The sequence below is a fragment of the Schistocerca americana genome, chromosome 6 (genome assembly GCF_021461395.2).
Source record: "Schistocerca americana isolate TAMUIC-IGC-003095 chromosome 6, iqSchAmer2.1, whole genome shotgun sequence".
Classification (NCBI taxonomy): domain Eukaryota; kingdom Metazoa; phylum Arthropoda; class Insecta; order Orthoptera; family Acrididae; genus Schistocerca; species Schistocerca americana.
This window is the reverse complement of record NC_060124.1, coordinates 514,152,225-514,178,078: the sequence shown is the minus strand read 5'-3', so window position 1 is coordinate 514,178,078 and position 25,854 is coordinate 514,152,225. Positions and strand designations below refer to the sequence as shown.

General features: G+C 43.1%; 1 protein-coding gene across 1 annotated transcript in view; it reads right to left on the bottom strand.

Moving 5' to 3' along the window:
- Positions 1–13,945: 13,945 nt before the first annotated feature.
- Positions 13,946–25,854, bottom strand: part of LOC124619577 (astakine-like) — a 118,138-nt gene continuing 106,229 nt past the window's right edge. The window contains exons 2-3 of the mRNA XM_047146069.1: positions 20,689–20,811; positions 13,946–14,341 (exon numbers count right to left, since the gene is read on the bottom strand). Coding sequence (XP_047002025.1) covers positions 14,145–14,341; positions 20,689–20,811 — 320 coding nt within the window. The 3' untranslated portion in view covers positions 13,946–14,144. The remainder of the gene's footprint in view (positions 14,342–20,688; positions 20,812–25,854) is intronic.

The following is a 25,854-nucleotide window of genomic DNA, read 5'->3' as shown; positions in this document are numbered from 1 at the left end:
ACGAAATATTATCTTCAGTGTTATGTTAATGTGTTTCCCTACTTTTGCTCTTCAAATTGTGTTTTTCTGTGTTGTCGTGTGAAATATTGTGACAATAATGGCGTGTGAAAAACGTAACACTAGGCTCCAAAGTAAATTGAGAAATGACAGCGAAGACGAAAGCTGTGTGTTAGCGCCACCGTGTAATGAATTAACTAACGTTCAAAGTAGTAATTTGGTAATTGTGCATAGGGAAATGGAGCGGGCTGCAAATAAAGGTGTAGGCAGTGAAACAATTAGTGAACAGGGAAGCATTATCGATCGATCGGTCGGCAACAGCTCGCCTCAGGAATCCGAAATGACAGGACACAATTTCGCAAATACTGTAGATTCAGGTTTTGGGTCCTCACCGTTTTCTCAAATGAGTCAAGACACATTTTCTGCTTGTCAAAATGTAAATGTTGCCGGTGAAAATGCACTGCAAAAAAGCATAGAGAAACAGATTCCACACACTAATACATTACTATTGCAATTAATGCAACAAATGGAACAAAATCAGAGACAAATGGGACAAAATCTTCAAAAGTTAGACACAATGGAACAAAATCTTCAAAAGTTAGATACAATGGAACAAAATCAGAGACAAACACAGCAACAGTTAGACACAATGAAACAAAATCAGAGACAAACACAGCAACAGCTTCAAAAGTTAGACTCATTGGAACAAACTCTTGAACAAACACGCGAAGATTTAACTACTGAGTTACATAACATTGAATCGAAATGACGTAAAAACTCAAATTTGTGAGCATTTTCAACCTATTTTTTCGCGGCATGAAAATGCATTACAGAATCACGAAGCAGCCATAAAAGAACTGCAAACTATTGTTCATGAAAATCATGAGACCTTGCAAGCTAAATTTGACTCAGTTGCATCTACCGATTCGGTTACGCAACTTGCAAAAACTCAGGAAAACTTAAAGGACACAGTAGATACTCTGAAACTTGGTTCAGGAAAACACACTGAGGAAATAAGTACACTATCGGAGAAAGTAGCCGAACTTTCGGATCAATTCACTAATTTATCCACAAAGGTAGATGATGATCTGAATGACACAAGACCCGTAGCCTTCACTGACACAGAAGAGTATGAACAAATTAGAAAATTCGAACAAAATCAAAATCAAATTAATACGCAATACAAAAGAGAAATCTGGGAAGTACAAGATCAGTTGGCACAAGTAATACAAAAATTTCATATTTCAGAGGACACTCGCGCTGCAACACGGGAAGAGGGACTTAGAAATACGGAACACCCACAAGATAATAACACAGGACACTTCGGAAATTATGAAAGAAATTGGCAAGGTGCACCGAATTTTGGGATGGAACCGCCGACACGACGTAACAATGACCGATATGCGACTCGCCGACATGATGATTTTGACTATAAGCTGTTCATTACTACACGTAAATTCAAAACGTTTAAGAATTCTGCCAACGACATTCATCCACAAGCATGGCTCCATCAATTCTCTCATTCTTTTCCTCCCAACTGCTCGTTAGAACACAGGTTAGAATTTATGTGTGGCTACTTAGAGAATGAACCAGCTGTAAGAATGCGATCGGTCATTCACGATTGCCACAGTGAAGGAGAATTTTATCATGCCTTCCTCTCAGCATATTGGTCTCAAGTTACACAAGACCGAGTAAAACATAGCATCATAATGATGAAACATTTCGAACAATCTGAATTCTCCAGTCTTGTGAAATATTTTGATGACATGTTGCACAAGAATCAGTACCTGTCAAACCCATACAGCCCCTCAGAACTCATCTGCATTTGCTTAATCAAATTACCTGAACATTTACGACATATTATTTTAGCAGGACGTTGCAAAGAAGACAATGAGGCTTTTCAGGGACTGTTACAAGAACTGGAAATTGACACTGACAATCGGGGAACGCGGAAACAGGAGTACAACAATTACAGGTCACATCTGTCACAATTGCGAGATGAAAGAAATAATAACTGGACACGACAAGGCTATTCTCACAACGCAAATCGTGACCAAAACAGACACCACCCATATGACAACCACTGGCAGAGTAATAATAGTTACAGAGAAAGATCGCATTTCCGTAGTAATGACTATCACAGAGACAATCAGAGAAACAGACAATATGGGAACCAAAACAATTATTATCAAGGGAGGCAGAATAACTTCAGACGCAACAGTTCAGCGCGCAGTTACGATTCCGGGAGAAATTCTCCATCACATGACTGACAGACAAGAAACTACAGGTACTACCGACATGACGACAGACGATATAATCATAACGACAGACCTGAATTTCATCAGAACTGGCGGGATTTAAACAGGGCTGGGCCCTCTGGGCAAGGTGAATTCGTAGAAGTTAAGTCTCCTAATCCCAATAACGACGCGCGTCAACAAAGGAACAGACAATGACTCGCACCACAGGCAGCCACCTGCGCCGGCTGGCTCAGAGAAAAATAACATAGACGCTAACCTTGAGAAAAACTTTAGCATTCCTTACCGACGTATAAAACATGACAATTGCTTTTCAGTTGAAAGTCTGCGTGTTAGGAAGAGCAAAGGTTTACAACACATTTCACATGTAAGACCGTTTATTGAAAGATAATCTGCTTTTTAGCTTAGTCTTTGAAATAAAATTTTTCGCTTCACATTTCTAGTATGCTTTGTCAGACTTAGAATCTGTTACCATGCAACAATGTTTGAAGTTAAATATCCAGTCAAGAACCAAGAGAACTTATTTAAACAGAAATTACGAATGCATTGTTATTACGAACAGACGACACAGTGTTATTGTGTGTGTACATTCTTGCTTGTTAGTTGCACAATTACGTAACGACTATAAGGCTCACATACTTAGAACATTTACCAGTACTGCTAATGAGATTTTAATGCAACATTTTGGTTTACTTGAAAATACATTCTGAATTAAAGTACTTTCTGTGCGATACCAGATGACAAAGAGGTTAGTTTATGTGACAGCTACACGATTTTATCACGACGCTACTAATGAGTGTCAATTTACAATGTTGCTTTTGCGGTGTTTCTGTTTTATATCTGCACAGTTTTTCTGAATTATTCTGGAAAGTAAAACATGTTTTAGTAATAACTTTTGTGCTATAGTTACAAGGAGACAGCCTTTTCCTTAGGACAACAATATTTACAGCGCAGTACTTTCCTCATCACGGCAATAAGCGTAATAACTAAGATATCTATACGCAAAGCATTTCACTGTTGTTTATCATGAGGTAAGTACATTGACTTCTGCAGAACTTAGCTTTCGGAGGACAATAACTACGACACTTCCACAGAGATTACTCACAACAAGACGCACAGTTTAGCGCTACAGTACACCTATTTGTGTGATTAATTTTATACTTAAAACATTTATTTTTAAAGATATTTGAAGTACAATGATACAAAGGTTTTCCGTAATAATTTCATTCCATTGTTGTAATCTGTAACACCTGAGGGTATAATTACATTAATCCTCAGGGGGGTACACGCCTACTTTGTGTACCATGTGTTTGGCAAGCACAAGGAGCCCTAGCTAATATGGTATCTGCTTATACAACTTTACACATCGGTACCATATTTCTCTAACACAGAATTACACAGCTATCTGATTATTTGACAGAGAAACAAACATCTTTTTACTACGTCAGTGACAGATGTTTACGCAATTACACAGTTGGATAACTTCACACTTATGAAACTGTATTTTGTCTGTACTTTGTGAACTGTTCATATTTTTTCAGACCCATTGTGATACCATGAGAGCTTTGAATGATGTCTTTGGTAAGGGAGCATGATTTTTAAAGTACGTTTGAGGCAGATGACACTTTTGACATGAGCAGAGAATTTTTTTAGGTTTTGAAACTATTGAAGGAAGCTACGACGATTTTGAGATTTGGCTGAGGTTTTATGATGTTATGATAACGATGTGTATTACGCTGTTGTGGTATGTTTATGATTAATAAGCTGATGCTGTATGAGTTATTTGATTATGCTACGTATCTGTGATGATGAAATATTGAAGAAGTGTCGACGAATAAGGTAACAAATAATGAGTAGTGGTTAGGGACGCTGATTTGTGAAAAAGGTTGTTGGTAACCAAGAATCGTACTTTAAGAGTTATGAAATGTGTGTAAATGCATGAATGTATCACAATGCCGACGAAAAACGTTTTGAACACTGTTATATTCATACGATTTTGTATCTACACATTTGCAACGAAAATTCTCGACCTGTGAAATTTTCATATGAGACTGTCACTGTAGCGGAAACTGGTGTCGTAAATATTTCGGTAAGAAAGTTAAGTGACCACCTGCACCTAATGCGTCGTGGGCACCCAGCTGGGTGACAGTCGCCTTAAAAAAAAGCCATTAGCGTGTGCCTTCCAGAGGCACAGGTCGAAAAAAAAAAGGGAGGCCATTATCCTCGCTATTGACGTTCCTTTGTAGAAAGCATCGTAAATACGACACCCTCAAACTTGAAAACATGATTACACTGTAGAGTTCTTAATTTATGACATTTACTGAAATGAAATGATGAGAAACATTTTATGTGTATTGTCTTGCTAGTTGAAAGATTGTTTACTGCATTATGAAATGCCATATGGCTAGTGAATGACGTTTGACGCCTTGCTTTGCCTATGTTGTTTAATATTTAGTTCCTAGCTGCACTGCAGCATTGGTTATTATAAAATTTAATATATGTACTAATATCACTATTTTCTGTCTACAGACCCAGTAAAGAATACGTTTCTGGTAAACTTTCTTGGAAAAGAGAGCACAAATAGACATTTCCCTTCACAGGAATTGCATAAATACTATTTTTAATGACTTGGTAATTTCTTTTCTAGAATAAATTGTGATGCATCACTCTAGTGTTAAGATGTGACATAGGTATTAGAGATGGTCATTTTCAGTGTAATATTTTTTCTGCTTGAGCTTTGTCATGTTTAGATATAAGCTGCTGTTTGCCAGGCATAGTGCTACTGAATTTTAATTTGTGTTACTCTGCTCAGCCAGATTTATTTTTCTTGTTTGCTGCACATTGCCACATATTAGTTGTAATGTTGAATTGCTTGGTAATTTAGATTTACTGTAGCTTGCTTTGCAAATTTCCATTTTTTTATTGCTGTTTGTATTAATTGTTTTATGCTGCTGCATTGCATCATCCCTTAGTTTAGCATCTGAGCTCAATAGATTTAAGTTAGCTTACGAGGGGGTAGACTATATAAGAAACTGACTATGGACAATAGGAAAAAAATGCATTGAGAACTTACATGAAAAAGATTTGGGCCAAAATGAGTATTGTACAGCGGAGGAAAAACTATTTTGAAAGAGGATGTGAACAGAATACAGACAGCAGGCTTAGATAGTACTTTTGGGAATAATGATGAACAAAGGGAGATCTCCACGCAAAATACTGCAGTAAAACAAACCCTGTCCTTTCCTTTTGTGTCATCCCTCTATATGTTTGTGTACCCTTGTGTATTTGTGTTTTTCCTGTCTTTATGTGTTTATCTGATAAGACTTATGTTGTAGAATTTTTCTAGTACTAAGCTACATTCACTATGATGAGGAATACTGTTATCCTCAAATATAATTGGCATTAATAATATGTTATTTACCTTGTAAATATGCTTAGACATTATTTGTTCTGTTTTGTTTTAATGCTCATGTGTGAAGTTGATGTTTCAAAATTTATTCTGATCTTTTATGTATCTACTTATCTCATAATTCCTGTAACATTGATGTATATGTTTATTTCTATTCTTTTGTAAAGCCTGTATTACTACAAATGTTATCTGTATTATTATGTTTTTAATGATGTTTTCTGTATCTTTGTAATTGTATTCTTGTGTTATAAAATTGTAATTGTCACCATTCATCATATTATTAACTTGTAAGTTCCATTTCACTGCACACGTTTCTGTTGGTCATAGTATATGGACAATATGTGAGAAGTAGAGACTGATAGTGTTTGCACGTGTGTTAATAATTCAGCAAGGGACTGGATAACAGCATTGCTGGTTCTAAGGACAATTCCAAAAACTTTGTGAGTGAACAAGTGGGGGTTTGGGACTTGCGATATTATCCGCAAGACTCTTCAATGGTGATTGTGCACCTGCACAATCACAACAGATGGCTGCTGGCCATCTCTACAAGGACTACAGTGGGTCTGCATCTTTGATGATCCATCAGTACCATTATTTCTACAAGGACTGCAGTGGGTCTGCACCTCTGATGGCCCACCAATACCGTAATCTCAACCAGGACTACAGTGGGTCTACTCTGTGATGACCTACCTACCAATATTCTTCAAAACGTCGACTGACTCTGCTGTGGGTTTGCTCTGTTGTGGCCCATTATCTGTCAGCATGTCAAGAGTCAGCACTGTCTTTCCGTTGGAAGGACAATGCTACTTCTTCAAGACTGCATGGAAATCCACTACTTCCATGTGCATTTTCTTTTACTGCTCAGACTTTGAGAAAAACACTGCTATTCTACTGTTATGTACGATTAGGACTGTCTTTATGGACTGTGAGAAAATTTTGCCTTTGGACCAACATTGTATCAATAAGTGTGTGCATTTGATTTCTTTGTTATTGTAATTATGAAAAATTTTTTCAAGTCATTATTGGCCACTGCCCAAAGCAATTTGTAAAATTTTTTGTGGGGAGCATGGGGGCTATGTAAGTAGGCTGTTTAGCTTTTCTTATTGGTAACGCCACCTCTGTATGAAAATCACTGGCTGTGCTATGTGCAGTCTGTGGCTGCTTTGCATTGTTGTAATACTCGCCATTGTAGTGTTAGGCAGCTGGCTGTGAACAGCGCGTAGCGTTGCGCAGTTGGAGGTGAGCCGCCAGCAGTGGTGGGTGTGGGAAGAGAGATGGCGGAGTTTTGTAATTTGTCATGAACTGCTATATATATTATGACTATCAAGGTAAATACATTGTTTGTTCTCTATTAATATCTTTCATTTGCTAACTATCCCTATTAGTAGTTAGTGCCTTCCGTAGTTTGAATCTTTTATTTAGCTGGCAGTAGTGGCGCTCGCTGTACTGCAGTAGTTCGAGTAATGAAGATTTTTGTGAGGTAAGTGATTTCTGAAAGGTATAGTTTAATGTTACTCAGGGCCATTCTTTTGCAGGGATTTTTGAAAGTCAGATTGCGTTGCGCTAAAAATATTGTATGTCGGTTTAAGCACAGTCATGTATAATTCTTCAAAGGGGACGTTTCAAGCCCCCATGCAACTCTGATTAGTTCGTCTGCAGCCGACAGTGCCTTAGTACGCCAGTGCTGCTTCACATACCTTACTGGGCTGACCCCGGCGGGGTCAGGGATTTTCTCTGCCTCGTGATGACTGGGTGTTGTGTGATGTCCTTAGGTTAGTTAGGTTTAAGTAGTTCTAAGTTCTAGGGGACTGATGACCATAGATGTTAAGTCCCATAGTGCTCAGAGCCATTGGAACCATTTTTGTAGTACGGCCACATGGAGCAGCAATGTTTCCTGCATTTTTGGAACAACTTAACTCCCTCCTTCCGAGCATTTGCTTCACCAAGGAAGTGGAGAATAATGAAGACCCCTCCCGTTCTTAGATGTCTTGGTCAGCAGAAAAGAAGTTGGTTCCTTGGGTCACAGTGTGTTACGTAAACCAACTAACACTGAGCCATAGCTACGAGCTACTATCACCTATCTGAATGCAGTGGCGTATTACGGACTCTCGCCCATAGGGCTAGAGTTATCTCGGATGCAGCTTATCAGCAGAACTTAGCCATCTTCGCTCTGTGTTTGTACAAAACTGGTGCTCTGATAAACAGATTCGTAATGCACTTCAACCTACTCGCACTAAACCTCAAGAACAGCCTGAAGAAACAGAAAACACCACGAGGATCTTTTTTCTACTACCCTATGTTGGTGACGTATCCCTTAAGATCGGCAAGCTGTTCAAGATACGTCAAATAAATCGTGTCTTCCGCCATCCAGTGCGAGTGCAAACGATGCTGGGTTCTGTGAAAGACAAACTAGGCCTAAGGGGACCAGGGATGAATCAAATCCTGTGCCAGTGTGGGAAATCATACACTGGCCAGACGTGTCGCACTGTTAGAGATAGATGCGCTCAACATAGACGTCACATCATACTGGGCCAGCTGGAAAAGTCTGCTTTTGCTGAACACTGTCTTGACATTAATTAAGCCGGCCGCGGTGGCCGAGAGGTTCTAGGCGCTTCAGTCCGGAACCACGTGGCTGCTACTGTCGCAGGTTCGAATCGTGCCTCTGGCATGGATGTGTGTGATGTCCTTAGTTTAGTTAGGTTAACGTAGTTCTAAGTTCTAGGGGACTGATGACCTCAGATGTTAAGTCCCATAGTGCTCAGAGCCATTTGAACCATTTGTCAGATATGATGGATTTTTATCAACAGTTCTCTATCACTGTATTGTTTTCATGTGCGAGGAAGAAAGAGTACACTGGTTCAAATGGCTCTGAGCACTATGGGACTTAACTTCTGAGGTCATCAGTCCCCTAGAACTTATAACTAGTTAAACCTAACTAACCTAAGGACATCACAAACATCCATACCCGAGGCAGGATTCGAACCTGCGACCGTAGCGGTCTTGCTGTTCCAGACTGCAGCGCCTTTAACCGCACGGCCACTTCGGCCGGCCTTGTGGGAAAGGTAACTCTAAATGGCTATCCAGTATCCTCTGTGTGCACTTGTAGGTGTAATTACACTTGGCTTGATTTCCACCTACGTTGGCGTTTGACCATGTGGGGAGTCAGAACGAAGCTTCCCTAGTGTTTACACACTTGGCTAATCGTATGCCAGGGCGCAACGGCAGCAGTAGGCACAGCAGCGCGCCCCAGGCCTGGAACGCCAGTATACTGGCTCAGACACAGGCGTCCCCTGCAAGGAGTCTCATCCATCTTCATGGCAAACCAGCCCGCAGTCTGCAATTGCTGGGAATTCACAATCCAAAGTACGATGCTCACTATAGTAAAATGCATTGCAGCTCAGAATCTGAATCTGATTTTGACACGAAGTTCTGGTTTTATTATACATAATCTTTCCGATTCTAAACAGACGTTTCTGGCAAAGCAAGTACCTGAAACAAAACGCAATTCTCATGAACATTTTGTGCTCACATGTGAATTTTCTGACGTCCAGTTTATAAACAGTGCAGTGCAGTTCTTAGCTTGTTAAAGACCGTTACTTTCAAAGAAATTTTGATTGTTCATTATGAACTTAATAAGAATTTGCATCTGTTTTTCGTATCTCCATGGTCTTTAAATACTACATGCAAGAACACTTTTCCTGGCTTTCCTTCTAATCTGATCTCTGTGACAACGGCACAGTTTCATACACGAGGCTTTGACTGAAGTACTCCATCAGTCCTACAAAGAAATTGACTGTAACTACAGAGTGAATGACACAGCAGTCTGAGGAATAGTCAGCGAAGTAATATGTGCAATTATAGTCTCGAAGAAATGAAAGTTACATAATTAACTTTTTGTTTGTTTTCAGGTTAGTCATATATCTGCAGTCCTGGTACACGTTGGAATTCCAACGTCGTAGTACTGCAGCACGCCGCTATACGAACGGAAACAAAATGGCGCAACCCGTTAATGAAATGGACATGTGCTGCACTGTATCGGCGTGCTACGGTACCGTGTGGCGAGAACTTCAATGTGAACCAGGACTGGAAAAACGTATCTGCAAACAAACAAATAATTAATAATGTAACTTTATTTTTTGAAGCGATAATTAAATCTTTACCGCTCTTATGTGAAGGGCTTATTTCAATAGTGGTACAAGTCCATTTTGTTCATATTGAGATATAGAGTCTTAAAGTTAAATAAGCGCTGAAAAATCTGCAGTTGATATACCAGAAATATTCAAGCATATGGCTTCTTGCTAGAAATGAACCTTTCTTTCTGTTTGTTTGGCTCATTAATTTCAGAAGCATTTTAGACAGAAAAGTGGATGTAATGAACTTGTACCACTATTGAAATAAGCCCTTCATATAACCTACTTACCTCCTTGGGCTGACTTCTGAAACATGGAGAAAAATTGATGTCTTATAAAAAACGAATTTGGTTTTCCCTCCTTTCTGTGATGAAAGAGGTGGCAAATAGAGACTGTCAATTATAAACCGAACACCCGCTACAACAAGGCCACGGAATTGCACCACACGTGCCAAGACATTTATCCCACAGGGTCATCCGAATGAGAGCGACGTTCACGCATGTCTTTCTTCAGGTCGCCAAAGAAGTGAAAATCACACAGTGAAAGATCTGGGCTGTACGGATGATGTTGCAGTGTTTTCCAACCAAATCGCTGAAGCTTAGCCTTTGTCCGACTGGCAGTGTGGGGGCGGGCATTATCGTGCTGCGGGACGATTCTGTCCGACAGCACTCCTGGGCGACTGGCTTTCTCACGCGTCGCAGTTTCTGCAAAGTGTGTTCATAGCGCTGCCCATAGACTGTGGTTCCACGCTCGAGGAACTCGACCAGGGGACCCCTGCAATCCTGTTACGCGATAACTCCCACCCCAACACTGCCAGTTGGGCGAAGGCTACACTTCAGCGACTTGGTTCGGGAACTCTGCAGCATATTCCTTCCAGCTCGGACCATTCACTGTGTGAAATGGTTCAAATGGCTCTGAGCACTATGGGACTAAACGTCTGAGGTCGTCAGTCCCCTATAACTTAGAACTACTTAAACCTAACTAACCTAAGGACATTACACACATCCATGTCCGAGGCAGGATTCGAACCTGCGACCGTAGCGGTCGCGCGGTTCCAGACTGTAGCGCCTAGAGCCGCTCGGCCACCTCGGCCGGCTGTGTGAGTTTCATATCTTTGGCGACCTGAGAAAGGCATGAGTGGATGTCAGTTCCAGTCGAAAGAGGAAGTCCAAGAGTGGGTGCGGCTGTGTATCCGTCACCGGCAGACCGCGTTCTACGGAACGAGAACTGACTGTCTCATCTCCCAGTGGGACAAATGTCTTAACGCGTTTAGTGATTACTTTCAAATGGAACCATTCCATGGTCCCGTTGTGAAGGGTGTTCGGTTTCCATTTGAATACCCTCATACAACTGTTGCTAAACCCGATAAATGAAATGTGACACGACAAGCGATCTATTTGAAATACACTGTTTTATTCACAAATGCCCTGACAGCACTTGGTGGACAGATTACAGTTAACTGGTTCGATCCTAATGAGTAATCCTCATCAGTTAAAATCCAGTATCTTACTAGGAAAGTAACGTGTCAAATAATCAAACGTAATTTGTGACCACTTAAAAGCAACTGACAAGCGATCACAGTGCGCCCTTAACGACAACGAATTACCCGCTTTGAAAATGTAGCGCATCTTATTGTGTATGGCAAAAACTCTCTGTGTCACTTACTGCAGGATGAGCAGCCATAGGCAGCGTAGGCCAACTATACTGGAAAAACCAAAATTAAAACAGTGAATATCATATTGTAAAGAGAGAAATGTTGTTGAACCTCGTCATAATCAAACGTTTTTTTCTTCGTAAGTTGAACCGTAATGTAAGTAATCACCCACTGAGCACCCTGAATGGTTTGCCATAGCATTAGTATGAAATGCTTATTTAATTCGTGGCTCCCAAATATGTATGAAAGTAGGAACTGAAATAAATGAAAAATGTTATCTTCACATTTATTAAATTTTCAGAGGACAGGCCGACGTAAATTTGTGTTTCATTCACATTATGAGCCCCAGTAAAGCAAATACATCTGTATTACGTTGTAGTGATGTATTCCCACGTAGGTTATTGGACCGTGCCACGCGGGGTAGCCGTGCGGTCTTGGGCGTCTTGTAACGGTCCGCGCGGCTCCCCCGGCTGAGGTTCGAGTCCTCTCTCGGGCATGGGCGTAGGTGTCGTCCTTAGCGTAAGTTAGTTCAAGTTAGATTAAGTAGTGCGTAAGCTTAGGGACCGATGACGTCAGCAGTTTGGTCCCATATGATCTTACCACAAATTTCCAATTTTTTTATTGAACCGTGAAGTTCCCAACAGGTTCCTTTTCCTTTGTTGATTTTCTCGTTATTTGTAAACACTGTTCTGTGCTCCTGTTACTTTCATTTTTTTTTATATTTTGTGGGCAACGTGGGCAGTGCAGACTGCGACGACCGCCATTTCTGAATACGCTCTGACAATATCTGTCAATTCACTTCTAAAGCAACTGAATACAGTCTAGAATAGATCAGGCACAGGTTTGTAACCATTAAACTAATTCGTATAAATGGATCACTGACGCCAACAGTTATTTTACATGAAGGAATGAGAAATAAATTACTTTATGTCACCACATATAGCTTGTTTTATTATTGCTTATTCTCATGTCCTACAAATACCTTTAACAAACAAATGTAACAGTGCAGATGTTTCTTCGCTTCAGCGTACAAGGTAGTCTAATTAATGTAGAGTAACATAAAATTAAGTCATGAGCAGAGTAATTTCATAGCATGGAGACAGCCTGAAATGACCCCTTCGCAGAAAAAAAAATTGTATTTAATGTCCCATCCACATAATTTATTTGCAAAGAATGGGGGCCAATTAAAGATGAATGATGAGATAGAAACACATTAAGAAATTTTATATGAAATTTATCAGGGTTTGTATTTAACGATTTCCACAGAATAGCACGAGAAAGTACAAGGAATGTAAGGAAAGAGGTGTAGCTCTCTATACTTTACGTCACTGAACCAGGTGTGTAACTTGCAAGAGTCAGCCATTTACTGCGCGGATTTTTATCGGTCACGGGATGTCACTGCGAAAGTCAGTGAGAAAGACTTGCGTTTTGGACGCGACTCCAAATCATGAGAGACACTGCAATTTTATCACCTCAAATCCACATTAGACTGCATTACCGTGTTAAAATGTAATTTAATGGCAAGTAATGTTGTTGTCTTCTTTGCAGATGCCAATAGCGCCCTGCCTACGTCTCCGATTTCTGGATTCGTTAATGGGAAAACATAAGGGGACGAAATTAGGGTTCACCCTAAAGCTGACTAGGTATCGAAATACAAACTCTAACTGTACAAGGATCAAGAATGAGGAAGAAATAGGCCAAGTCTTCCTCTTTTATTGCCGAAAAGAACTATCTCGGCATTTGATTTGGGGGATTCAGAGAAACCACAGATCATCTAAATTGGGATGGACACAGGCTCAGTTTCAACTAGTCTCGCCCAGAATGTGAAACCCAAGTCCCACAGCTGTAGTGTCACCTCACTCGATATAATCTACATAAGGTATTCCAACTGTATACTGGTTACATGTAAAATGGTACATTCTTCTGAAAGCACAGTTGAAACATAGGAAACTGTGCGGGCCAGAAAAAGGCAGCGATCGCTAGGTATGTCTATTTGCCAGATGGATCTCGTAACTAAATGATTGATTTGAAAGTCACATACAATGCTTCATGTGTTTCGTTTTGGTGGTGGTGTGGATAGTGGGTTTACGTAATGTAGTCAGTTGTTGAATCAAATGACTAAGCTAGCAATACTTGCATGCATTTTCCTTTCATTTCTAGTAATGTTAAAATGTAGTTTCTTCTAGTTCGATTACTCTCTGGGTCTTCACATAATGCAAGATGCCCTTAAAACATCTAAAGTGTTCCTGAAGCACATCTTGATGAGTAATTTCAGTGCGAATAGTGCTCCTAACACAATATCTGAGTTTAGTTGGTACTAACTACAGACGAAGAACTGAGCGACTGAATACGATATGGGAAATGGTAAGATACAGACTCGGAAGGGAGAAAGGAAGGAATGGCGCAGAGAGATAATGCTCGATTAGCAACAATAATGTATCCACAGTCAGACAATTACAATTTGATTAAAATGACGTCATGGTTGACGACAAATGGGAGGGGTGGTGGCACCTGTGATGTCTGTTGGAGATGAAATCTTTGTCGAATTGGCGCTTTTCCATGTGACTGCCGTGACGTATTTTACGTTGCCTCTGGTTTACAACCTCTGATTATTCCAAACAACGAATCTTCCAGTTTGCGTCTTCGTACTGATGCTGATGAAGTTGTCGCAGTGAGTCGGTGAGCGTCTGAGACGCCCGCTAGTAGGTACAGGTTCCATCGGCGCACTGTAGGCCGTTCAGGCAGGGACAGACGTACGTGTAGACGCCCGTATACAGAGAACCCTCATCGCCCGGGTCGGCGGACAGCCAGAAGTCCTGTGGTTGGTTGTTCGGCCGGCAGGAGTCACCACTCACACCCTTCAGGGAACAGATGGGCAAACCGTACCTGCCGCCGCCTGTAACAGGAAGGAGTCGCCGTCAGACAGCAGTTAGGGTTCGCAGCTGTGCCACCAGGCAGCAGAGGAAAAATATTTGTTACATTAATTAACGGTCTGTATAGAAAAAGTATGACTGGCTTGCCGGCGGGCGCCATTGTGAGCCCATTGCAGAGCTGCTCATACTTAAATGGACCGCTACAGTGCACGCACTAATACAAAAAACGAAAAAGAAAACAAAAACCGACGCACAACGAAGAAGTTATCCGAATGGGACGGAAATCAGTAGATGTACATGTACAGATAAACAAATGATTACAATTTCAGAAAAACTGGGTGATTTATTGAAGAGAAGGAGCTTCACAAATTGCTCAAGTCAATAACTCATTGATTCACCTCTGGCCCTTGCTGTTGTTGTGGTTTTCAGTCCTGAGACTGGTTTGATGCAGCTCTCCATGCTACTCTATCCTGTGCAAGCTTCTTCATCTCCCAGTACCTACTGCAACCTACATCCTTCTGAATCTGTTCAGCGTATTCATCTCTTGGTCTCTCTCTACGATTTTTACCCTGCACGCTGCCCTTCAGTACTAAATTGGTGATCCCTTGATGCCTCAGAATATGCCCTACCAACCAATCCCTTCTTCTAGTCAAATAGTGCCAAAAATTTCTCTTCTCTCCAATTCAAATCAACACCTTCTCATTAGTTATGTGATCTACCCGTCTAATCTTCAGCATTTCGAAAGCTTCTATTCTCTTCTTGTCTAAACTATTTCTCGTCCACTTTTCACTTCCATACATGGCTACACTCCATACAAATACTTTCAGAAACGACTTTCTGACACTTAAATCTATACTCGATGTTAACAAATTTCTGTTCTTCAGATACGCTTTCCTTGCCATTGCCAGTCTACATTTTATATCCTCTGTACTTCGACCATCAGTTATTTTGCTCCCCAAATAGAGAAACTCATTTACTACTTTAAGCGTCTCATTTCCTAATCTAATTCCCGCAGCATCACCCGATTTAATTTGACTACATTCCATTATCCTCGTTTTGCTTTTGTTGATGTTCATCTTATATCCTCCTTCCAAGGCGCTGTCCATTCCGTTCAGCTGCTCTTCCAGGTCCTTTGCTGGCCCTGATAGAATTACAATGTCGTCGGCGAACCTCAAAGTTTTTATTTCTTCTCCATGGATTTTAATTCCTACTCCGAATTTTTGTTTTGTTTCCTTTGCTGCTTGCTCAATATACACATTGAATAACATCGGGGATAGGCTACAACCCTGTCTCACTCCCTTCCCAACTACTGCTACCCTTTCATGCCCCTCGACTCTTATAACTGCCATCTGGTTTCTGTACAAAATCCTTTCGCTCCCTGTATTTTACTCCTGCCACCTTCAGAATTTGAAAGTGAGTATTCCAGACAACATTGTCAAAAGCTTTCTCGAAGTCTACAAATGCTAGGAACGTAGGTTTGCCCTTTCCTTAATCTATTTTCTAAGATAAGTCGTAGGGTCAGTATTGCCTCACGTGTTCCAACATTTCTACGGAACCTGGCCCTTATGCAAGCCGTTATACCGCTTTGGTATTGATTGACGGTGTTGTTGGATGTTCTCCTGACGGATATCGTGTCAAATTCTGTCCAATTGGCGCGTTAAATCTTCAGAATCCCGAGCTGGTTCCAGTGCGGTGTCCCTAATGCTCCAAACGTTCACGATTGAGGAGAGATCCAGTGACCTTGCAGGCCAAGCTAGGCTTTGGCAAGCACGAAAAATTGCTGGGACTGCAGGTGTGTGCCTGCCCTCAGACTAATGCAGACACTCACGTGGAGGCGACTCCTCCACACCATCAGGGGATTGAGCGGTGCCGGTCATTAACACGACGATCCTCGCCAAGGCGTGGTATGTCGCTCAGCTGCTGACTGCCCCGAAACTTCTGGTAAATTCGATTACGAAAGCAGTTTACTGGCTGCTGTGGCGACACTCCATCTTCAAAGTGCGAGCCACCGCCTGTGACCTCGATCGGTCACTCGGGGGACTGGGATTGATCGATCTCCCGCGGAAGTGCACGGCACTCCTCGTCCACCGAACAAAAACGCTGCAGACCGACCATCCGAACGGGACAACGGCAGCCATATTGGATCGATACCGGCCTCAGTCACAATGCGCTCCAGTTTCAGTAGTGGGCATCCGCTACGTCAGGGAATTTTATCTCGCACGCAGTTATGTCTTGGAGGCGGCTACAGATCGGAATACGTCGGAGCGACGGATCTATGAAGCTCTCCTAGGCTGTCCACCAGCGCACAAACTGGAAATACGGATACCAGCGGTCGTCTTGAAGCAGGCATGGGCTAATATTAACAACCCATTCCTGCCGTCGGACATCAGTTCGTTGTGGTACCGAGTCGTCAGTGACACCTTTCCAACTAACAAGGGAACATCCCCATCGCACCCCCTCAGATTTAGTTATAAGTTGGCACAGTGGATAGGCCTTGAAAAACTGAACACAGATCGATCGAGAAAACAGAAAGAAGTTATGTGGAACTATGAAAAAATAAGCAAAATATACAAACTGGGTCGTCCATGTGTAATACAGCCACTATAAAGGGCAATATGAGACTGGGAGCGCCGTGGTCCCGTGGTTAGTGTGAACAGTTGCAAAACGAGAGGTCTTCAGTTCGAATCTTCCCTCGGTCGAAAGTTTTAACTTTTTATTTTCAGTTTATGCGAAAAACTCTTATGTTTTCATCACTTTTTTTGGTTGGTTGGTTGGTTGTTTTGGGGAAGCAGACAAGACAGCGAGGTCATCGGTCTCATCGGATTAGGGAAGGATGGGGAAGGAAGTCGGCCGTGCCCTTTCAGAGGAACCATCCCGGCATTTACCTGGAGTGATTTAGGGAAATCACGGAAAACCTAAATCAGGATGGCCGGACGCGGGATTGAACCGTCGTCCTCCAGAATGCGACTTTTTTTTGGAGTGATTATTACATCCACAAGAAAACCTACATCGGGCAAGGTAGAAGAATCTTTTCACCCATTCGCCAAGTGTACTAGTTAGGTGGGTCGACAACATATTCCTGTCATGTGACGCACACGCTGTCACCAGTGTCGTATACAAAATATCAGACGTGTTTTCCTGTGGAGGAATCGGTTGACCAATGACCTTGCGATCAAATGTTTTCGGTTCCCATTGGAGAGGCACATCCTTTCGTCAACTAATCACACGGTTTTGCGGTGCAGTCGCAAAACACAGACACTAAACTTATTACAGTGAATAGAGACGTCAATGAACGAACGGACAGATCATAACTTTGCGAAAATAAAGAAAGCAAAATTTTCAGTCGAGGGCAGATTTGAACCTAGGACCTCTCGTTCCGCAGCTGTCCACGCTAACCACGGGCCCCCGGCGCTCCTCGCCTCATATTGCCCTTAATATTTCCTATCTTACACATGGACGACCCAGTTTGTATATTTTGCTTATTTTTTCATAGTTCCACACAACTTCTTTCTGTTTTCTCAATTGATCTGTGTTCAGTTTTTCAAGGCCTATCCACTGTGCCAACTTATAACTAAATCTGAGGGGGGTGTGATGGGGATGTTCCCTTGTAAGCAGCGTCTAGCAGACATTCACCTCAGCCAGACGAACGAGTGCAGCCAGTGTGGAGCTGCCGACACCAGAGACCACCGTATAGCGTGCCGCTACGTATGGGGAGTATGGGAGTTGTGCCCACTGATGGTGGGGCTTATCAACCACACTGTACCTTCTAGTGTGACACCAATGTGGATTATCCGTCCTGACCTTAAACTGCACCCAAAGAAGAAGTGCACCGCCGTGGCCTGGCTCCTGGGACACACTGCCTACGCCATTTTTGAGTTACAACTCAGTGGCGCCGTGTAGTACATGGCCTACCTGTGGGAATCTCATCAACGATTGCAATGTTCACCGCAGTACCGCGAACATTTTGCCCACACTTTATCGGTTGCGTTATTGTACGGATATCAGAGGATGCTTCACTTACAGTGAATACTTTCGCTGGAAGAATCCCATTTGTTTCTCTTTTCTCATTATAGTTTTCCATTTTCTCTTAGTTTCTTACCTGATACACTTATCTCAATTTTTGTTTACGTTTGGCAACTCATACTGATTTTTTTTTAGAACTGTTTATTGTTGTAACGATGCTATGTTCATAAATAAATTTGATAGTCGATATTGCGTTCGCACAGTCCAGAACATTTATTTTTCCAAAAAAAAAAAAAAAAAAAAAAAAAAAAAAAAAAAAAAAAAAGACAAGCTATAGAAACTATCGCCCTGTGCGGGCGGTCATTATGTTGCTGATGACTTGCCATGAAGGGCAACGAAACAGGGAGTAATACATCGCCGACGTATCGCTTTGCTGTAAGGGTGCTGCGGATGACAACCAAAGGTGTCCAACCGTGGAATAAAATGGCACCCCAGACCATCACGCTCTTACGGCAGGCGACAGTTAGGTTGGTATTCCATCCCTGTCTAGGTCGTCACTAGACACGTATCTAGCCTGGAATCTCATTGACTGGAGTAGAACTGTCTTCAGTGATGCCTCCAGCTTCGAACTTAGCACCGATTACCTGCGAAGACCTGTCTGGAGGCGCCTCGGACTGTCAAATCTCACCTTGGCCAGTAAGGTTGCCAGAGTTCTCCAGAATTGAGAATGTTTGTAGCATTATGGGCAGGTGCCTCCAAATAGCTCTGAATTTTGACGATCTTACTAGCCAGATGGACAGAATTTGGCACGGTATCTCTCTGAGAGACATGCAACAACTCTATCAATAACTGCTTGCATAAGGGCCAGCGTGTAACTTGTTCGACGCTCAGTTTAGTTGCCCTTCTGGCGACCCAAACTGGGCTTACATTTTACACGGCGAGAGTTTGTACTGCTTGTCTTCGTGCTTGCCTAATCTCACCTTGGCCAGTAAAGTTGCCGGAGTTCTCCACAACTGAGAATGTTTGGAGCATTATGGGCAGGTGCCTCCACATAGCTCGGAATTTTGACAATCTTACGATCTTACTAGCCAGTTGGACAGAATTTGGTACGATATCCCTCAGAGAGACATGCAACAAATCTACCAATAACTGCTTGCGTAAGGGCCAGCGTGTAACTGACTTGCTCGCTTTTTGATGCTCTTTCCCTTGAATAAACCATCCGATTGTTCTGAAACTGTCATTTGTTTGTCTGTACATGTACATCACATAGATCGATTTCCGCCGTATTTGAATAATGCCTTCGTGGTGCGTCGTTTTGTCTTACAGTCCATATAGCATAGGTGCAGTGAAATGACGATTGCGGTTTGTTTTTTGTCTTAGAGTGTATTTAGCCGTTTCTAGTTGTGGAACTCCCCCCTTTCGCCCAACAGAGTCCACTTTGAATCTCCTCGTGATTTAGTTTCACACACATCCGCCCCTTTACAATTTTTGTGACCTACAATCCTTTCCCCTCTTCTTCTTCTTCTTCTACTACTACTACTGCTTGTCTTTATCCACTACTTCTTCCCCCTTCTACTCCAATTTTATTTTGCCCTTCCTCATTTCATTTTTGCTTAGTTCAAAGATACGTCTCCAAAGAAATTTCGTCCCGGTTCCCAAACCCTATAGCACGGTCGGCGAAAGAAGAACCCCTGTAGCTGGCAGTGCTGTTGCCTGCTTTCAACTGCAAGGTGCATAGAACTATATTACAGTGTCACACTTCTTTGAAATATATCTCTTGTAAATACTAGGACCTCACTCTAACTTTTATAAAAGGTATGATAAAAATACTACAGTAGAGCGTCAAAGATTTTCTACATCCGAATCTACTTCTGCTTGGCTACTCTGCAAATTACACTTAAGTGCCTGGCAGAGGGTTCTTGGAACCACTCTCACACTATGATTCCACTCTCTAACAGCTTGCGGAAGAAAACAACACCTTTATCCCTCCGTGGGAGCTCTGATTTCCCTCATTTTATTATGATGATCGTTTCTTCCTATATAGGCCGGCATCAACAAACAATTTTCGCATTCGACGTTGGTGACTGAAATTTAGTGAGAAGATCCCCCCCGGAATAAAAAAGCCTTTGTTTAATTATTCCCACCACAAATCCTTTATCATGTCAGTGACACTCTCTCCTATTTCGCGATAATACAAAACGTGCTGCCCTTCTTTGAACTATCTCGATGTACTCTGTTAATCCTATCTGGTAAAGATCCCACACCACGCAGCAGTACTCCTGAAGAGGTTGGATAAGTAGGCAGTCTCTCTAGTACATCTGTTATATTTTTTTATAATGAACGGGGTAAAGACGCTGCTGGCTCCTCTGGTAGCTGCAATTGGTGAGCGAGAGTCTGTAGCACTTACCGATCATGCAACAATGACCCTCAGGACACACCTCGCCCTTCCCGCAGGACAGGTAACCCGCTTGCACGCTCAGCACCATGGTGATAGCAAAGATGGCTGCTACTGAGGTCTTCATGGTGACACCTGAAACAATATCAGTGGACTAGTTCTTCAGAGCAATGCACTTGTAGAGACATCAGTGATGTTGCAGCAGCAGAGGCAATGATGCGAAGTCGGAATTTAATTCTGCTACCTTCCAGGTAAAGGTAGCACCCAACAGCGGCCAAGAGCGCACCTAGAATTCCTTGAGATCTCCATGCAGACTCGGGGACTTCTGAGAAGGCGATCCCACAATACGTATACAAACTTCCGCAGGCTGAAAGGCAGCTAAGAGCGTTTCATTATGTTCAGGTGTAATTGTGTCTGCATTACTCTGCCTGGCGGATCGTGGAAGGTTTCACTGGACTCGTCGATGTCGTAGATGTCTACATAGTATTGGTGTAAGCTACGCACTATATCGGCTTGCTCCATTACGATACGTCCATAATCTGTCGTGGGAGAATGAATACAAGGGCGTCGGCGGCGGGTCTGATGCTGAAGCAATGATATAAGGAAGTCAGTTCTTCCGTCACCAATGAACGTGTCTTGGATCGCATTTTCAAACCTTCCATTTATATTCTCTTCAAGGTCAACAATTTTGCTTTTACGCGCCTCTACATAATTCGTAGAGGGACGTGATTCGCAGCATCACGAAGTTCACACAGGATGGAACAGTAATATTAGTAAGTTCTCCGAAAGTCTCGCGCTTTGGCAGCACGGAAAAGTATCAATGTTTGCCTGAGCCTCGATTTTGCCAGCTGTGTCCACCAGTCAAGGGTGGAAGAGTACTTCCCAGTGGACCGTAGAGTACGCTCCCACACGCATCACGTCATCGAGAGAGGAGTCAGCTAGGTGAGCGACGTTTAACATCTACGGAGTGCGAAACCATTTGACTGGTCGCCGTTCAAAATTGAGAGTTATAGACACATTACAGTGATCCGTAAAGGAAGTTGGGGTGACTCCAACATTAAGAGTACAATCGCGCAGGTTGTCTGATAAGTAAAACCTATCTAATCTGCTGCTAGAAGTGGGAGTAAAGTGGGTAATTTTAACTAACGTCGGGTATTTACATGTCCAGACGTCTTGCAGGCATTAAGAGTGGACCAATTCATGTAATTCACGATAGAAATTAAAATTTGGAGATTGATCTGCAGGACCCAACACCCAGCTAAAATCACCACCCAACAGAATGCCCGGAGGACTCTTAAGCAACAAATAAACAATTTCCTCTTTAGAAAAACGCGAACGATCCACTGCGCGACCAGTGCCAGAAGGGGCATATAAAAGAACCAAGGTATAATTCAAAAGTTGACAACCAATGCCCCTGCCAGAATCCAACATTTCCACCTCAGCAACAGGAATGCTTTCGCGACAGAATAAGGCGGTCCCCGTAGAATATTCAGATGTTATATTAAAGATCACAAGAAAACCAGGTAAGGATAAATGTCTAAATAACACCTCCTGTAAGAAGACTATGTCCGCACATAAATGAAGTGGAGTATCGAAGCCAATCGCAATTCTGATTCCACACGATTAACATTTAAGGAAAGTAACGTGTAGGCTTGGGTCCCTAATCACAGTTATACAGGGATGTACGGAACGAACCGAGCAGAATTAGATAGGCAGCTGAGCGTCAAGGTCTATTGCGAAGCCCACAAATAAATCAATCGGGGGACCAGAATCCCCGTAATCACAACCTTCTTTCTTAAATTTCTTACGTGCCACCGCACGGTCAGGTTGTATACGCTGTTTCTGTCGGCTACGTGGCATGGCGGCCTCTGCAGAAGGGGATATGGAAGGGGTCATAGGCACAGCTTCCTGCCCCTCAGAAGAAGGGTCATCTCATACAGGTCCAGTCACTAAGGCGGAAGCATTCTGTGGACCTACCAATGCAAAATATGATACTTGGTCGCTAATTTTATTCTCCTCGAGATTTGTTCTAGCTCGCATGGATATGCGTGTTGTCCTTAGGTTAGTTAGGTTTAAGTAGTTCTAAGTTCTAGGGGAATGATGACCTCAGAAGTTAAGTCCCATAGTGCTCAGAGCCATTTGAACCATTTTTTTGTAGGCTGCAAATTCAGGAAACTGTAGGCGGCTGAATACGAAGGAGCAGGAGGACTTGTAACGAGGACCCAAAGACAAAGGGGGGACTCCGCTCCCTCTCCACACACAGGCGGCTCAGAAGGAGGCACATCGCGAGCAGGAGGGATGCTGGAGGTAACTTCTTCGCCACCCACCGTACCACGGACGGGATGTATCGTAGCATCGACAGGAGCAGGAGACACAATCGATGCGGAGAAGGTTGGGGCAGAAGGCGAAGCCAAGTCCTCACCCTCGCCAATTTGAATGCGACGTCGCTTCTTTGTTACTCTCCTGGGGGCGATGGAATCTGAACCTGCCGCGGAGGTAAAGGCGGATATTCATTTACACGGTTATCGGAACTGACTTTTTGTTCATTATGAGCCGAAGAAGAAGTAGGTGCAACGTCGGGAGTGGAAGGAACGAGATCAGCAACCGTCAATTTGCGACGCTGCACTAATGACGGCTTTAATACAAAAACCCTCCGCGGGCAATTAGAGCGAACGTGTCCACTTTCACTACATAGGAAGCAGGTTCCCTCTTGGCCGGTAACGCGGTAACCACTCACTTTTAACACTGTGATCAGAGTTGAGCAGATCAACGTTCACGACGGACGTTTTTCAAGTTATCGAAAGGAGTCGATATGTCCTTTAGAGCCGGCCGGGGTGGCCGAGCGGTTCTAGGCGCTACAGTCTAGAACCGCGGGACCGCTACTGTCGCAGGTTCGAATCCTGCCTCGGGCATGGATGTGCGTGCTGTCCTTAGGTTAGTTAGGTTTAAGTAGTTCTAAGTTCTAGGGGACTGATGACCTCAGAAGCTAAGTCTCATAGTGCTCAGAGCCATTTGAACCATTTTTTTTTTTTGTCCTTTAGAAAATTGTCATCAGCCCCCGGCGGGAGGATGAAGACTCGAAAATTGATATAGTCAATTTCAGCATCTGCGGGTGACACCATGCTAACATAATTATAGCGATGCTTGAACGGGACTTGAGAACCACTTCGCGACAGTAATCTTTCAACGTGAAGGGGATCCATAAATTTCACATAAAACACGTTCTCGTCTGCGTCAAAACAAGCGGTGTGGACGTGATCAGAGTTCTCATGGATTGTATCGACAAGCCAATCGTGGATTTCTAGAGACGCGGACTGCACGTGTGGCGTTGTTTTATCGAAAGTAAATCTCACAGTACCTTTTCGTGGAATACATGTGGAAACCATGGTAGCCACAGGGGAGCGCCCGACGCCGCTGCAAATAGACGAACACTAAACAGAAAATAAGGCGGAGTCGAGGCGCTACGAAACACTCGGTAGACAGAACAACACTGACGAGGAAAACTCCACACAAGCGACGCTGCGGCATCTGAAATAAACAAGAACCTTCCCGCTCGGTGCTCGAAGCGGAACTGAGTGGAGAAGGTGAATTCATTGCCCAGCTAGCTTTATCAGTTATATGAATGCGTGGTGTCTATTCTTTGGGACATGTTAATGACGCGTTCATGAAACTTAGCTGAACGAAGGCGATACATCAATTCAGACCAGTAGCTTATGGTGCACATGCACCCTCAAAAACCTGTTATATTTCATTGTTCAAGCAGATTTTTATACACTACTGGCCATTAAAATTGCTACACCAAGAAGAAATGCAGATGATAAACGGGTATTCATTGGACAGATATATTATACTAAAACTGACATGTGATTACATTTTGCCGGCCGCGGTGGTCTAGTGGTTCTAGGCGCGCAGTCCGGAACCGCGGGACTGCTACGGTCGCAGGTTCGAATCCTGCCTCGGGCATGGATGTGTGTGATGTCCTTAGGTTAGGTAGGTTTAAGTAGTTCTAAGTTCTAGGGGACTGATGACCACAGATGTTAAGTCCCATAGTGCTCAGAGCCATTTTTTTTTAATTACATTTTCACGCAGTTTGAGTGCATAGATCCTGAGAAATCAGTACCCAGAAACACCACCTCTGGCCGTAATAAAGGCCTTGATACGCCTGGGCATTGAGTCAAACAGAGTGTGGATGGCGTGTACAGGTACAGCAGCCCATGCAGCTTCAACACGATACCACAGTTCATCAAGAGTAGTGACTGGCGTATTGTGACGAGCCAGTTGCTCGGCTACCATTGACCAGACGTTTTCAATTGGTGAGAGATCTGGAGAATGCTGGCCAGGGCAGCAGTCGAATATTTTCTGTGCCCAGATAGGCCCGTACACGACCTGCAACATGCAGTCGTGCATTATCCTGCTGAAATGTAGGGTTTCGCAGAAATCGAATGAAGATTAAAGTTACAGGTAGTAACACATCTGAAATGTAACGTCCACTGTTCAAAGTGCCGTCAATGCGAACCGAGACGTGTAGCTAATGGCACCCCATACCATCATGCCGGGTGATACGCCAGTATGGCGATGACGAATTCACGCTTCCAATGTGCGTGCACCGCGATGTCGCCAAACACGGATGCGACCATCATGATGCTGTAAACAGAACGTGGATTAATCCGAAAAAATGACATTTTGCCATTCCTGCACCCAGGTTCGTCGTTGAGTACACCATCGCAGGCGCTCCTGTCTGTGATGCAGCGTCAAGGGTAACCGCAGCCATGGTCTCCGAGCTGATAGTCCATGCTGCTGCAAACGTCGTTTAACTGTTCGTGCAGATGGTTGTTGTGGTGTCACCGCCAGACATCACACTTGCTAGGTGGTAGCTTTAAATCGGCCGCGGTCCATTAGTATACGACGGACCCGCGTGTCGCCACTATCAGTGATAGCAGACCGAGCGCCGCCACACGGCAAGTCTAGAGAGACTTACTAGCACTCGCCCCAGTTGTACAGCCGACGTTGCTAGCAAAGGTTCAGTGAGAATTACGCTCTCTTTTGCCGAGACGATAGTTAGCATAGCCTTCAGCTAAGTCAATTGCTACGACCTAGCAAGGCGCCATTTATCCTTTGCTATGTATCTAATGAAGCATACCTCAAGCCAGCCTGCGTAAGTTTAAACGCGTGCCCTTC